At 35.8% G+C, this 12,285-nt stretch overlaps 1 protein-coding gene across 1 annotated transcript; it reads right to left on the bottom strand.

Annotated features, from left to right (window-relative positions):
- Nucleotides 1-1,460: 1,460 nt before the first annotated feature.
- LOC126612571 (transcription factor MYB108-like) lies at nt 1,461-3,383 on the bottom strand. The gene is made up of 3 exons (XM_050281029.1): nt 2,839-3,383; nt 2,411-2,540; nt 1,461-2,299 (listed from the first exon to the last, which is right to left on the bottom strand). The coding sequence occupies exons 1-3, from the start codon at nt 3,032-3,034 to the stop codon at nt 1,753-1,755; spliced, it is 873 nt and encodes a 290-aa protein (XP_050136986.1). The 5' UTR covers nt 3,035-3,383; the 3' UTR covers nt 1,461-1,752.
- Nucleotides 3,384-12,285: the final 8,902 nt, after the last annotated feature.

Consider the following 12,285-nt stretch of genomic DNA (forward strand, 5'->3'; position numbering starts at 1 on the left):
ATTGTATTCCAATTTTCTTCTACTAACATTGTCATCCCACAGGCTAATAGCTGCTCATCATATGTCGAGTATAAAATCAACAAAAAACATTCTTCTGGAAGAAAATATATAGTTGACCGATATACGTCGGCGTTGAATTTGACGGCAGATGGACTTTTGGCCAATAACAGTGAATCTAATAACAGTGATACTTGATAATTACAACCAAGAACATGAGTGCTAATGACATGTTTTATATAATATTATACTATCCTTTGCCTGGTTAGTTGTCTTATTATATTCCAATTGAGAAGAATTTGCAAAACATGCAATGGATTAAGGCTAACTGCTTAGTTGACCCGTCTTATTTATGTTTGATATACAGGACTTAAATAAGGTCCAAACGTGTTTCAACTTCAAGGGTTGCGGCCGTTAGTGCTTAAATCCAAATTAACCTTTCAAGACTCAGCACAAATGTGTCTGTGCCAAATTCTTATTAAATTTTTTTAATACATTCTCACGTTTACTTTCTGTCAAATCTGTACTTATCAGTTGCACGAGCATAGCAGTCCTCACCGTCTTGTCCTAGAGCATCGCAAGTTACAAATTAAAGGACTCACAAAAATAATGTGAAACGTCAAAACCATGGACCCCTTTTCTTCTTATAACTCCTCTTCTTTAATATAGCAGCCATACCTTTTAATTTCAAAATGATCTTAGTTTTACCAAATTTTTCATTCACTATCATCTTTGATCTCATTCCTTATTAGAGGGGAAGTTGTCATGGTCGTGAGAGATTTCAGCGTGGCTTTTCAACATTTTGAGATCTCTATCATTCGAAAAAAAATGTTTGGTCATAGTCTGCCACACAAGATTAATTCCTTTACATACTTACTAAAACTGGGCAGCCTCATCTGCATAAAATTAACCTCAACTCAAAACAAAAAGAAAAAAAAATGCAATTATGAGTTTGGCCTAATTGGATTATTAGTCCCCGTGGTGAGACAGTAGTTGAAAGATAGCTCATGTGGGGAAGCCTGTTAGGATTTATGCTCAAAACTAAAAATTCCATAAACTTTCTGTTAATTAATAGTACATGGGCTACATATATTAGGTTAAAACAAAACTTTCCGTACACATATTAGGCTAAAATGGAACTTTTCGTTAATTGTTAGCATGTTGAGCTGGCTCACGTACTAATAATCAATATAAAGTTGACGAAATTTTCAATTTTGGGCACAAATCGTAACAAACTTCATCGCAAGGGCTTAAATTCTTGTATTTTTTTTTTTACCCTAGTGGCTATCTTCCAACTACCTTATCACCATAATATATTGATGACTCAACGATGATAAAACAACAGCGCAATGATGATATAATGATGACGTAATAAAAACTAATTATTTTTACAATTAAATCTCAAAAAACTTATCATTTATGCTAATTGACAAAAAATTCATGGTCTTCCTCTACTTTGAGAATGCGTGCAACAAAAGTTTGTAAACTCAACTTTGCGAGAGATTTTTCAATATGACCGTTACACGAGGTAGTACACTACGTGTCACTATATAAATAATGGGATATATGTGTTAAAAAGTTAATAACTTAAAAAGTAAAATTTTCCATCACGTACATAAAAACACATGGTGTACCACCCGTGTTCCCGTCACAATAAAAAAATTTATCCAACTTTACAACTACAATTACGTCATGGAATCACCCATGCGTCACGTAAACAAACTAGCCCTCGATGGCTCGATCCATTCACCAATATTAGTCATCACTAAGCTGTTGTTGCAAGAACCATATATTCTCTTCAGTCCACAAGTTCTCCACTGATGTGTCCCCACCGGTTGACCAATAATTGCTTTGCTCAAAGCCATCAATATCTGAATTTATACCATTTTGGCTACAACCCGACCCGTTTTCTGAACCATATTGACCGCTGCTTGGATAAGTCATGAATTCGTCACCACTGCTAGTTGGGTCGGCGGGAATTGAACAAACTTGAACCTGATCATATGACTCTGATGAAGTACTGCAAGAGGTTTCGGGCACGAAATTAGGATCAACCAAGTACTGACACTCAGACTCAGATGTCGTAGTGATACAAGTACTGGGTTGTTCTGGTACAGCTTCGGGCAAGGACCCGATCCGTTCAATTAGACGGGGAATCCAGACGTAACGCATGGCGTCTTGAAATTGTTTGCTGTTAACGTCACATTTGAGCTGTTTGGCTTGCTTCTGCACTCTTGTTCTCCAATAGTTCTTTATCTCATTGTCTGTTCTACCGGGCAAGTATTCGGCTATCTTGGACCACCTATTATTTAATTATGCCATTAAAAACAAAACACACAGAAGATTAGAAACAACGTTATACGTGTATTAATAGAAATATATCATACACACATATATATGTATACATATGTACCTGTTGCCCCAGCGGGAATGAAGTTGAAGAATTATAAGTTGTTCTTGGAGAGTTATGTTTCCACGTTGAACATTTGGTCGCAAGTAGTTTAACCACCTTAATCTGCAGCTTTTGCCAGTTCGTTTCAGACCTGCATGACCATGTATTATCATATTAGTACTTTGTCAAAATTCATAGTGATCAGAATTGGCCAGGCATAAATCTTCCCAAGAATTTTGAAAATGAAGGATTGGAAACCATATATAGCTTTAATCTATGATGCATGTAAATTACTTTCCAAAATAATTAATAACGAATTCTGTTTATTCAAAGGCTTAAAAGGAAGAAATGGTAGATAGTACATATGACAACCATGACTAACTAAACAGTTATTGGTAAGCGGTATTTTCCTTCACTGTCTTGGAAGAGGGTCGGAAGAGAATATGTACCTGCATGACAAGCCAAGGAATTCCAGCGACCTTCACCATGGATGTTGACGTAATCGTTGAGAATGGAGTCTTCCTCGGCTGTCCATGGACCTTTTCTTAAGTCCAGTCCTTCAATTGGTTGATCATGAGTTGCTGCTGCTGCTAATGAGCCATAACGTGCTGATCTCATCTGATCATGAACATTATTAATATCCATTTCCTTTTGTCTGGTTTGAGCTGGGAGACAAAGAACACGGTTTAGTTTGGGATTTAGTGTGCACTGTACAGCAATTGAATAGTTGACCTTGTTAGGATTTCCTTAGCTTGGGGATTACAACTCATGAGAAGAAGGGTTGATATATAGACGAGAGGAGAGAGAGAGAGAGAGAGAGAGAGAGAGAGAGAGAGAGAGAAGACTGAAAAAGGGGATTGGACTGACTAAATTTCTAAAGAAGAAAAAAGTGGCCGCATTTCTACCGTGCCTGTGATCGAACGCGGCCAAGACTCAAGACTCAAAGTTAATAAACAATTAGTATTAATAATTCTAGTGAGAGAGAGAGAGAGAGGGAGAGAGACATCTTCCACGGCACAAACATACAAATCCTTCATTCTTGTTTATATATATATATATATATATATTTAATCTGAAGTTGACCCTTTGACCTTTGCACCAATCTAATTCTCACGCGTTTAAACTTTTAAATTTCTGAAACTAGTGGCTTTTTTCTCTTTCCTTTTTTCTCTTGGGTAACTTGTTAGTAGTGGTGGTTTTCTATTGTGCCTTTCATACATTGTTTTATGTGTGCTATTTGAAGGCCTTATTATATATGATTTGCACATGTGAAGAGAATGCAAGAGACAAATTTTCAGGAGATCTAAATGTTAATGTAAAACAAAGGCCTTGGGAGATGACCTACCAATTAGCTTCTTCCTCTAGAAACTATCATGGATATATATGGTTGGCGCATGCACTATAAATCCATGTCATTCGTCCATAATCCATAGTTCACCAACATTTTTAAGGGATGGTGGATTTCGGTTGACCAGAAAAGACGATAGGATATATCTATATGTGGATTTAGAGCATCTCTAAATTTTAGATGGAATGTTAAGTAGTCGTTTTTAACTGTAAACATTGTTTCAAATCAAACTAAATTTTAGGTGATCTAGATTGGCATTAATTTTGACTCATCTGTTTTAATTGCAATTTTATTCTTTCTCAAAACAAAAAAATTGCAATTTTATTATTATTAATTCGTTGGGTCCCATCATCCACTAGAATATAAAATTTTTAAAATGGTTTTAATGTTTATTTTATTTTAATGTGGGTCCTATATGATAATAATATAATAACTACCATTACCAGTTGGAATGGAATAAAATTTGATAGCTAACTTCAAAATGCCACATCAGTCATGAGTCAAAATTTGATAGGGTTGAAAGAATCATTGTGTGTCTAATTTATCATTCATTATGAACTCTGTGTTGTATACTTTCACCACATAACTCCATATGCCAGCCCTAGAGATATTGCTAAAGTTCATTATGCTTACTTTTATAGATAAATCTGCTGAAAAACTTAACTAGTTAGCAATTTGGTTTACTCTTATGTTAGGGTGTTGGTATATTATCAATTATAGTTAGATTGTACTATATTATCTACTAGCGTTAGATTGTTTCCTGAGTTTGTTTTTACTCATCCATAACCTTGGGATGGCATTACCCCTTCTAGAATGGTGTCGTGTCCATTAAACTAACCATATTTAGCCTATGCATTTAATTAAATCCTCATAGAAAAAGAAAATTAATATTGTTTTCATGTTTATTTCATAATTATGTATTTATAAATAGGTGATGTTATCCACACATACCTTTTTACCTCTCACACACCCCTCTCTATTTTAAGTCGTCGAATTGAATGACCTGAAGAATATCAAATGACAAAGTTAACAAGGAGTGTATGGGAGGTAAAAATGAGTATATGAATGGCACCACCAGTTATAAATACATCTTGTTAACGCATGATCATTTTAAACCCATTAAAATAATATATAGTTATTTGGCTTAACATATGGACCTAGAGAGAGCACACTAAAGGAAGAGGAGATCAAGACATTGTGCCTACAAGCTAGTCGAATGAATTCAAATGACAAAGCACCATCATGAGAATGAAAGACCACTGCAATAAAACGATCGATCCTAGTCATGGTTTGTCTATCAACAAGAAGAGATGAACACATAACTTAAGGTACTTTCGTATCACTTAAGCCAATTGGAAGACTTAATAACTTTCTAGCACCATAGCTCAAAAGACAGGTATGTCCAGACATCAATCTCGAGCCATGTGTTGACCATTGATGGGGAAAAGAAGTCTATGAAGGGACATAAATACTGACATGCCTAATGCATGGGTAAAGTGATTTCCAACCATTATTTGATAAGGGTTGTGCTAGAGACGCGTCGACCTGAAAAACCATGTAAGTAGTTCTGTGTAAATATCACTTCCTTTCCACATGTCAAGTAGACAATACAGGAATAGTTGATAGGTTGTACCTACGTGTTAAGCCCATTAAATGATGGGGCGGTGAGAAAATTAAAAGCCCTAGACATTTGGGTCTCACTCAATGCCTATAGAAAGGGGCCGAATTGTTTATACATGTGCTCTACAAGCAAATTTCGTAATATTGAATATTATGTAACAACTAATTTTAATTAATTAATAATAGGGCAAGATTAATTCATTTAGGAGTTTGACTTTATATTATGGAGATAATATACTATGAATGAGTCCATAGGACTTAAGGTATGGAAGCAATGCCATAAACGAGGTTATGATAGGGAGACTTGTATTCCATAATCACCAATAAGTTCTTAAACTAAGTTCCTAGCTATTTGGAAAGCCAACTGGACATTCATTATCCCGGAAATGACGATGTATATCGCATTAAGGTTAGCAAGGTCTCAAGATACGCATGTTGGACACGTGTTGGATATACAGGTGCTTCTTTGCTGAACAAGTTCACTAAACATTGAACTCCAAGAAGCTTAAACTTATGAATGCGTACTACATGTCAAACGTTACAAACTTCGGGTTGTAGTATGTATATGGTTGTTAAACCTGAGGCATCCTCGATAGTGTTGTCTTCTTTGTTGTTTGTAGTATCTAATCAGGGATGATAATTTAATCCGTCAAATCTGATCCCCACAATAGATTAAATTTTGGGTATTTTACGGTTATAGGTAACTGTGGGGTAAATTTTTGAATTTTCGATCTGATTATGGTTATTGAGGTGTCTGCCCCGAAACCAAATCGTTTTCATTTTTTAATTAAAAAAATATATAAATATTTACTATATGGAGAAAAACTTATCAATAGTTATGCATTATTAAATATGGAAGTCCATGCTAGTAATTATATGCAAAATTCATTAAAAATATAATTATATGCTTATCAATTATCAATAGTATAAATATTTTCTTGACAATATAAATATTGAATATTATTTTTTATATGCATAATAAGTTGTATTAATAATTGTAGTTTATTTAATCTCCTTTTTTTATTTAAAATTTACTATTGAATTAATAATATAAGTAAATATTAAAATATATAAACATTATAATGGGAAAAATCTTTACCCGATGGAAATCTGTTATCTAAGGGGTTCAGTTACGGAAAAAACTCGTTCAAGGAATTCTATAGTTTCGAGTTCAGGGAAAGTAAGCAGGTTCGAGTATGGGGTGACATATCCGAACCCGATCCACCATGTTGTCATCCCTACACCCAATAGTAAAATTCTCTAAGTATCGTCTTCTTCGTTGTAGCAGTAATGCTCTGCCTGCTAAGTTCCTTGGGCTAACTTATAGGCCCAATGTCTTGATCTTCAGGCCCATCTATTGGACCAACCAACAACTATATATTATCTTAATGGGTAAAAGAACCTTGCGCTAACACACGAGTCATAAAACCTTGTACTTTCTACCCATACCGACCGGGCGGCTGCAACCACTGAACGTTCATCGCTGCTAGAAACTTTTGATGCTGCTTCTTTGCTTCTCACGATCGAATTATTTGCCAATTTCAGATTCTTATTTTGACACTCTAGTTTTGAATCGTAAATCACAATATTTATAGAAAGCATTTTTTGTTTTGTGAGAAAGTTTTTGTTCGAAAATTCACTTGAAATTGTTTCTTAAAAAATCAAATAAAGTGTTGTCACATAGGTCTCGTTTAGCAACTCAGACTGTACTGACTATTTCAGTTGGATATGATAAATGGTCGTCGGATAGTACTGATTAAATTAGTCAAGTGTTTAGTGTTGTATCGGATTAATTTGTGCATCGGATAATACATCGGGCTATAATAATTTTTTTTAATTCATAGAATAATTGTTATTAAAAGGGAAAAAAATGAGAAAAATAGAAGAAAAAAAAATTTAACACCATTACAGACAAATTATAAAAATAAATAAATAAATAAAAACCAGGTCTTTTACCAATTGTGTCTTCCTTTCTTCACCATTTTCCCCACGCATCAAATCCCACCCTCGACGACCGATTACAAAGGAAAGCGGTCAGGGTCGAGAACTTGGAACCAAAATCTGAATTCTTGTCCCCTTCCTCATCGAAGCCCAGCTCCCTTCCTAGTCGAAGCCCAGATCCAAATTGTTATCCCCCTCCTCGTCGGAGCCTAGCTCATTTCCTCGTCATCCTCTTCATTCGTCGGAGTCCAAATCAGAAGAATTTGAATCATCGTCCTCCTCCTTCAACCCATGGAAAAAGTATTGTTGTCAAAGATCAAAGGTGAACGGAGGAGGTGGGAAGGGTGTGTGTGTAAAGGAGGAGGGAGGACCAGAGCAAAAAAGAAGAAGACTACGAAGACGAACCTGGGATCCAGACAAGAGATAGTAAGCAATGAGAGAGAGTTGAAGGAGAGTGCTGCGAAAGAGGGACAGAGTGAGCGAGAGAGGTCCACTCGACTAATAATACAGAAGTTTTGGATGAGATAAACAAGCAGATGCGAAGGGTACAAAATAAGTGGGGCCGAATTAAATAATCCGGTGCTTATTTATTATGAAGCTCACCAAACATCCGTTTTGTATTATTAGTAGTATTCGGTGGTCTTATACGATGTGCTAAACAAGGCCAGAAAGTTCTAAAAGTGTTTGTTTAACCCAAAAACATTTCAAACTAGGCCAGAACACTTTTGAATCCTTGCAAAACTGACTTTTTAATGTATGCCCAAATAGTTTTATCACCTCATATAGCATCATTACACTTAGTATAGGCTTTTTAAATTATACACTTCATCTATTTATCGATACTCATGTCTATGTATATATAGTATGTATATTCCGAGTTGTCTTACTCCAAACTTTAAAAGTCATGGTCCTACAATAAAATGTCATTACACTTACTCTTTTAAATTATACACTCATCTAAGTTAGATTTATGGATTTTCATGTCTAAAGTATATATTTGTCTGGCATTTCAATTAGGTAGGAAGACTAAATTTTGTAAACAAATGATATGGAAGTTGACGATTAGATTATTACTTAATTATTGATTACGTGTTTATTTTTTATTAGTGACGCATTATTTAGTTTGTAAATTTAGTCTACAAATTTAATCTCCATAGTATTACCCTTCCACTTAGAGAACTGTTAAAACACACCAAAAAATTCATCAAGCACTTCAACTTTATAAAAATAAATAATGTATTTGTATAAGAAATAGTGCAAGTACATGATGACATTTTTTTAGAGTGCCAAAAACAACTCATTTCACGTATATAGTGTGTCTATATATATATATATATATATATATATATATACACACACACGTGTGTGTGTATATATGTATATGTATGTATGTATATGTATGTATATGTATGTATATATATATATATGTATATGTATATGTATGTATGTATATGTGTGTGTGTGTGTGATTGACGTATGGCTTTTTAAGTATCTATGCATATAAAAAAAATTATATATTTAAGTATGTGTGTATAGAAAAAAAAATTATGCAAACATTTTTTCTTCTCATGCATATGACCCCTATTTTTTTCTACCTATTTAATTGAAATATAAAAAGAGAATCGAGGGCCAAAATTAAAAAACGAGTGGAAAAATATTTGCATAAATTACTCCACAGGTGCAATTTTATGGATTCGGCTTACATTTTGGCCCTAATTCATATTGTATATTTCTATATGTTACAAGTGAAATAGCCTGATTAGTTTTATCCAACAGTTAATTATACAGATCAACTACATAAGCCTCGGCATACGTTCTTGATTTCTAATTAATTGATTAACCTGTCAGGGCACTTTAATAGAGAGCATTCCTATATTTCTTCTTATGAGAACTATTAGATTGGACAAGACAAGAGAGCTATTAGATTGTGAAAAATATAATCTAAAAAAGAGCACTAAAATTATTCTTTGTTGCCTACGGAATACGGATCCCTCAATGCAGACTAGAAGGAAGGAAGAAAGGCCAACAAGGACCAGCACAGATTCTTATTTACCTTTCAAAGCACTACCTAAGATAAACACACAGATAATGGAATTATTCCACATAAAATCAAAAACAGAAAGAAAAAAAGCAGTCAAAAGTTTTATTAGAAAAACACTTTGTAATGGATTAAGTGGAATTTAACCAAAGAAAAGCATGCAAGTATATAATTAAGAATCAAGAGTACGTGTAAAAGCCACATTACTTTGTTGGAACTTTTGGTCAAAACTAAAAGCAGTGTCTGTGTCTCGGAGGTCCATGGCATTTCCATGAAAAATGATTTGCACACATAAATGAGTACAAGGTTCCCTCCTACGATGCTAAAACCCTCCTTTGTTTAATACATTACCCAAAAATAATATTTAAAAGAAAAAGCTACAACGCAACGTCATCCATGACATACAAGGTGATCTCCATCTTAGCGCAGCAAAAAAAGAAGGTCATTTCAGTTATTTCAGTTAATTCAGTTAATTCTCTTAAAGGGATTAGATGCTTCAAATCACTTGAAGCATTATCGTAGTTGACCATATAACCAGAGCAACTGTTTGGATCAAAACTTGATTTTTTGGCCTAAGGATGGAGTCGGCCCAAAAGGAGGCCTGGAGGAATAGAAGATCAAGGCCCGGCCGAAACTTAGAGAAGCAGGAAAGGGCCTTTTCTGACTTGATACAATTCACAAGGGCCACTTGCCTACCTACCCAAGGACCAAGTGGTGTAGACTGATCAGACTGCACAGCCCATAAAGTACTTTATGGGGGCATTACATATAATAAAACTGATGAGTCATCACCCTCAGACCGCATTCGGGCAAAGCTGTTGCTACAGGAGCCAAACCAAGTCGTCTATAAAAGGAGGAAGAGAAGACAAAGATAAGGACACTCAATCAAACAAACAAAAGCACAAACTCTGCTCAAAAAGCCAGATTTGCCTTTCAAAACGAAGCTGTAGTCAGCCCAAGCCTTCATCCCCCACGGGATAATCTTCTCTCCCAACCTCTGTAATAGCTCTGCTACCTTGTGCAAACTTGTTATAGTATCAATTCACCTCTTGTATTCTCCTTTCCCCCCTTCCTCCCTCTAAAGCTTTCAAACTTTTGACAGAACTACAAAGATAGGGACCTGCAAGACGATCAGCCTTAACTGATAAGGTTTAATCTTGCCCGACCGGCTTTGTTCTGTCTTTGTCTTGTCTTTCTTTAAAGTCTAGCAATATGTTGTATATTTCTAGTTATATGCAAGTTGTTTCTAGCAAAATCACGATGACAAAGCTTTCTCAGTACTTGGATCCGATTTAAATATATCTTCAGTGTTTAAATCAGATCCAAGTCCTAAGCCCGCAGGCATGTAAATCTGATTAGTTTAAAAGTCCTTGGCCTCAAGGCATAAAAAAGAACTTTATGTGGACTTAACCCATCCACGACAATCCTTGATAAACGAGAAGTCCGAAGTTACTTGGGGCGCAAGTAATCGACCTACCTCTTGGTTTTATTTCTATTATATCATGATTATCATAGAACGCTTAAGTATGGAACGGATTCTGATAGGAAGCCTCAAGGCCTACACCTAAGGCCCCACAAAGGCACTTATCTGGATTCATTCTATTCTGCGGTCTAAATGGTTTGAGTATAAGAACGGACTCTAATAGGAAGCCTCAAGGCCTACACCTAAGGCCTCACAAAGGCACCTATTTGGGTTCGCTCTACCTCTCAGACTCGGATAATCAGAAATATAATAGTTATCAGACCCCGACAACCGTAAAGACCGAATATAATATGCTCAAGTGCTGATTTAGTTTGACAGGAAGCCTCAAAGCCTACACCTAAGGCCCCACAAAGGCGCCTGTTATATCTAACACGGTTCCTCGGGCATATGCATATTCACAACTAAAACTTGACATCCATTCAACATCTGCCATGCTGAAGATGGCAGTGGCACGCCTGAGCACTAAAATGTTAACCTTGATTGTGAGCCTCAAGGCCTACACCTAAGGCCCCACAAAGGCACCTCTCAAAGTTAACGATGTCCTTCTCTTTCAGTCTTGCCCGAAGAGTCTTGCCCGACGAGACTTGCCCGACAAAGCCTGGAAACGAAGCAGAAGCCCGACAGCAGCCCTCAACCGGCGCCAACCTCCAGGGGAGCTGTGTGCTCGTCGGCCAGGAAACATCCCCAACGGAAATTCCTGCCACGAACAGCAACATTTTATTCTTCTAGAGGAACGGGGTAAAAGAATTAAACTCATTGTTCAAGAGATTTGAACTTAAGAATTATTATTTACAAGTGAAAAATAATATCACTAGAATATAATATTAAATGGCAAGATTCATATTTAGATTGCATGAAGTTATTATTTGTTGATGTGCACGAAAATCAGATCATCATACGGTGTAGTGAAGTTGACCTCCGCAGGGGAACTTCAGGTAGAATGACTAGGTGATTTGCAAGGAAAAGATAGCATTGAAGGGCTCCGTTGTAGTACCAGCCGAAAAACCTTCATTGCTTAGCAAAGTATGTTTAGGGTGACACATGGGCGTGTTTAGTAGTGGTGATTAGTAATTAACGATTACTTTTGAAGGGGACTAAAAGTTACCCCTTTATAGAGGTGAAGTTGAAGGAACTTTGTGGAGTTGGTCAATGTGGGATTGACTACGCTTACTATGGCATTGTCACTTATCCTGTCGTGATTGGTCTCTAAGTCAAAGGGAATCTCTCATCGAATAAATGATAGCCAATAAGTGGTTGATGCTTGTTTGAAGTTGGTTCGTGTGCTTCGGCAAGAGTGCCTCAATGGAGATGCTTCAATAAATTTATGGTGCCTTAATTACAAGTGACCGATACTCGATGATTTTAAGGTCAATCATATATGATACAAACATTATTCATATATCATAAAGTTTCAGCTCAAATATCGTAAGCCTAACGTTCAAATTTTTTTATATTTATCTTAAACT

The sequence above is a fragment of the Malus sylvestris genome, chromosome 17 (genome assembly GCF_916048215.2).
Source record: "Malus sylvestris chromosome 17, drMalSylv7.2, whole genome shotgun sequence".
NCBI classification, from domain to species: Eukaryota; Viridiplantae; Streptophyta; class Magnoliopsida; order Rosales; family Rosaceae; genus Malus; species Malus sylvestris.

What these genes read in the sequence shown, in the direction of transcription:
- LOC126612571 (XM_050281029.1), bottom strand. Translation starts at nt 3,034, where the DNA reads ATGGATATTAATAATGTTCATGATCAGATGAGATCAGCACGTTATGGC. An exon ending in TTCCTTGGCTTGTCATGCAG is followed by an intron (nt 2,541 to 2,838) that starts GTACATATTCTC and finishes ATGGTCATGCAG; the next exon opens with GTCTGAAACGAACTGGCAAA. An exon ending in CATTCCCGCTGGGGCAACAG is followed by an intron (nt 2,300 to 2,410) that starts GTACATATGTAT and finishes ATTAAATAATAG; the next exon opens with GTGGTCCAAGATAGCCGAAT.